Here is a 1452-nt window from a genome sequence, read left to right on the forward strand (position 1 = left end):
ACATTACTTTGCCAACAAAGGTCCGTCTAGTCAAGGCTATGGTTTTTCCTGTGCTCATGTATGGATGTGAGAGTTGGACTGTGAAGAAGGCTGAGCGTCGAAGAATTGACGCTTTTGAACTGTGGTGTTGGAGAAGACTCTTGAGAGTCCCTTGGACTGCAAGGAGATCCAACCAGTCCATTCTGAAGGAGATCAGCCCTGGGATTTCTTTGGAAGGAATGATGCTGAAGGTGAAACTCCAGTACTTTGGCCACCTGATGCGAAGAGTTGACTCATTGGAAAAGACTCTGATGCTGGGAGGGATTGGGGGTAGGAGGATAAAGGGACGACAGAGGATGAGATGGCTGGATGGCATCACTGACTCAATGGACGTGAGTCTGAGTGAACTCGGGGAGTTGGTGTTGGACAGGGAGGCCTGGCGTTCTGGGATTCATGGGGTCGCAAAGAGTTGGACACGACTGAGCAACTGATCTGATCTGATCTGATGTTTTGCCTGAGAGATATTTAGAATTGAGCTGTCCCACAAAGTCCCCCTAATTATTTGCAGAAGGGAAATACGATAAGAATATTCCCTTTTTTTCTTTACCGTCAAAGAAACAAGTGTATTACGGTTCTGTAGCTGCAGGCTCTGGAAGACTACGTCTCGCGGGCCTGCCCTCACTGTGCAGGGCGTGTGCTCTGCGCGTCCCCCTCACGATAAATGTGAACTGTGTGGTTTTGGCTGCAGCAGACGCACAGCTGGCCACTCAGACCAGCCCAGGGCCTCCCTGACGGAGTGGGGTTGAGCGGGGTTTTCCCGGGACTCCCAAGCGTAGTGACTGGGGAGCCGTGGCTGGAGGAAAGGGGTGGTGGCCCGGCCCAGCTGCTGGGAGCGTCCATCCACCTGTGAGTGCATCGCACATCTCTGCTCCCACCGTGGCCTTTCTTTCTGGGACTCCTCTAACTCATCCTGGGTTCTCATCGAGAACCATCATCCCAGGCAGTGTTCCTAGGGTAATGCCTGACTCCCGAAGAGGGCTGCTCTGAGTGTGAGAGGGTGTGCCCGCAAAAGCCGGGGAGTGGCAGGTCGCCAGTCACAGGGTTTCCTGGTGTGAGGAAGGCTGACGGGCCCCGACCTCCAGCTCTGGGCTGCCGCATCCTCCCCGTCTGGGCACCGGCGCATGCGGGAGGTGGCCTGGCCTGCCCCGGCCCCAGGCGTGCCCTGTGGACCTGTACATGCCCCCTCTCCCCTCGCTTGGCAGGAGTGGGAGCTGAAGAACGGGACATAGAGCCAGAGGACGCCCGGCTCTCGCAGCGTCGAGTGACCGCCCTGCGACTGCGCTCCGGTGCCAGGACCCAGGCCCACTGCACGTATCCTCTCTACTGTATAATGGTTCCCTTTAAAGAGATTTACTTGTAACGCTTTGGCTTCCAACTTCATTTGTGAAAAGATGGCAAGGGGCGGAAGGTGGG

At 56.1% G+C, this 1452-nt stretch overlaps 1 protein-coding gene across 1 annotated transcript in view; it reads left to right on the forward strand.

Annotated features, from left to right (window-relative positions):
• Positions 1-1428, forward strand: part of AFAP1 (actin filament associated protein 1) — a 93729-nt gene extending 92301 nt beyond the window's left edge. Inside the window, exon 17 of the mRNA XM_010854528.1 lies at positions 1242-1428. Coding sequence (XP_010852830.1) covers positions 1242-1268 — 27 coding nt within the window. The 3' untranslated portion in view covers positions 1269-1428. The remainder of the gene's footprint in view (positions 1-1241) is intronic.
• Positions 1429-1452: the final 24 nt, after the last annotated feature.

The sequence above is a fragment of the Bison bison genome, unplaced genomic scaffold (genome assembly GCF_000754665.1).
Source record: "Bison bison bison isolate TAMUID 2011002044 unplaced genomic scaffold, Bison_UMD1.0 scf7180017864342, whole genome shotgun sequence".
In the NCBI taxonomy this organism is placed as follows: domain Eukaryota; kingdom Metazoa; phylum Chordata; class Mammalia; order Artiodactyla; family Bovidae; genus Bison; species Bison bison.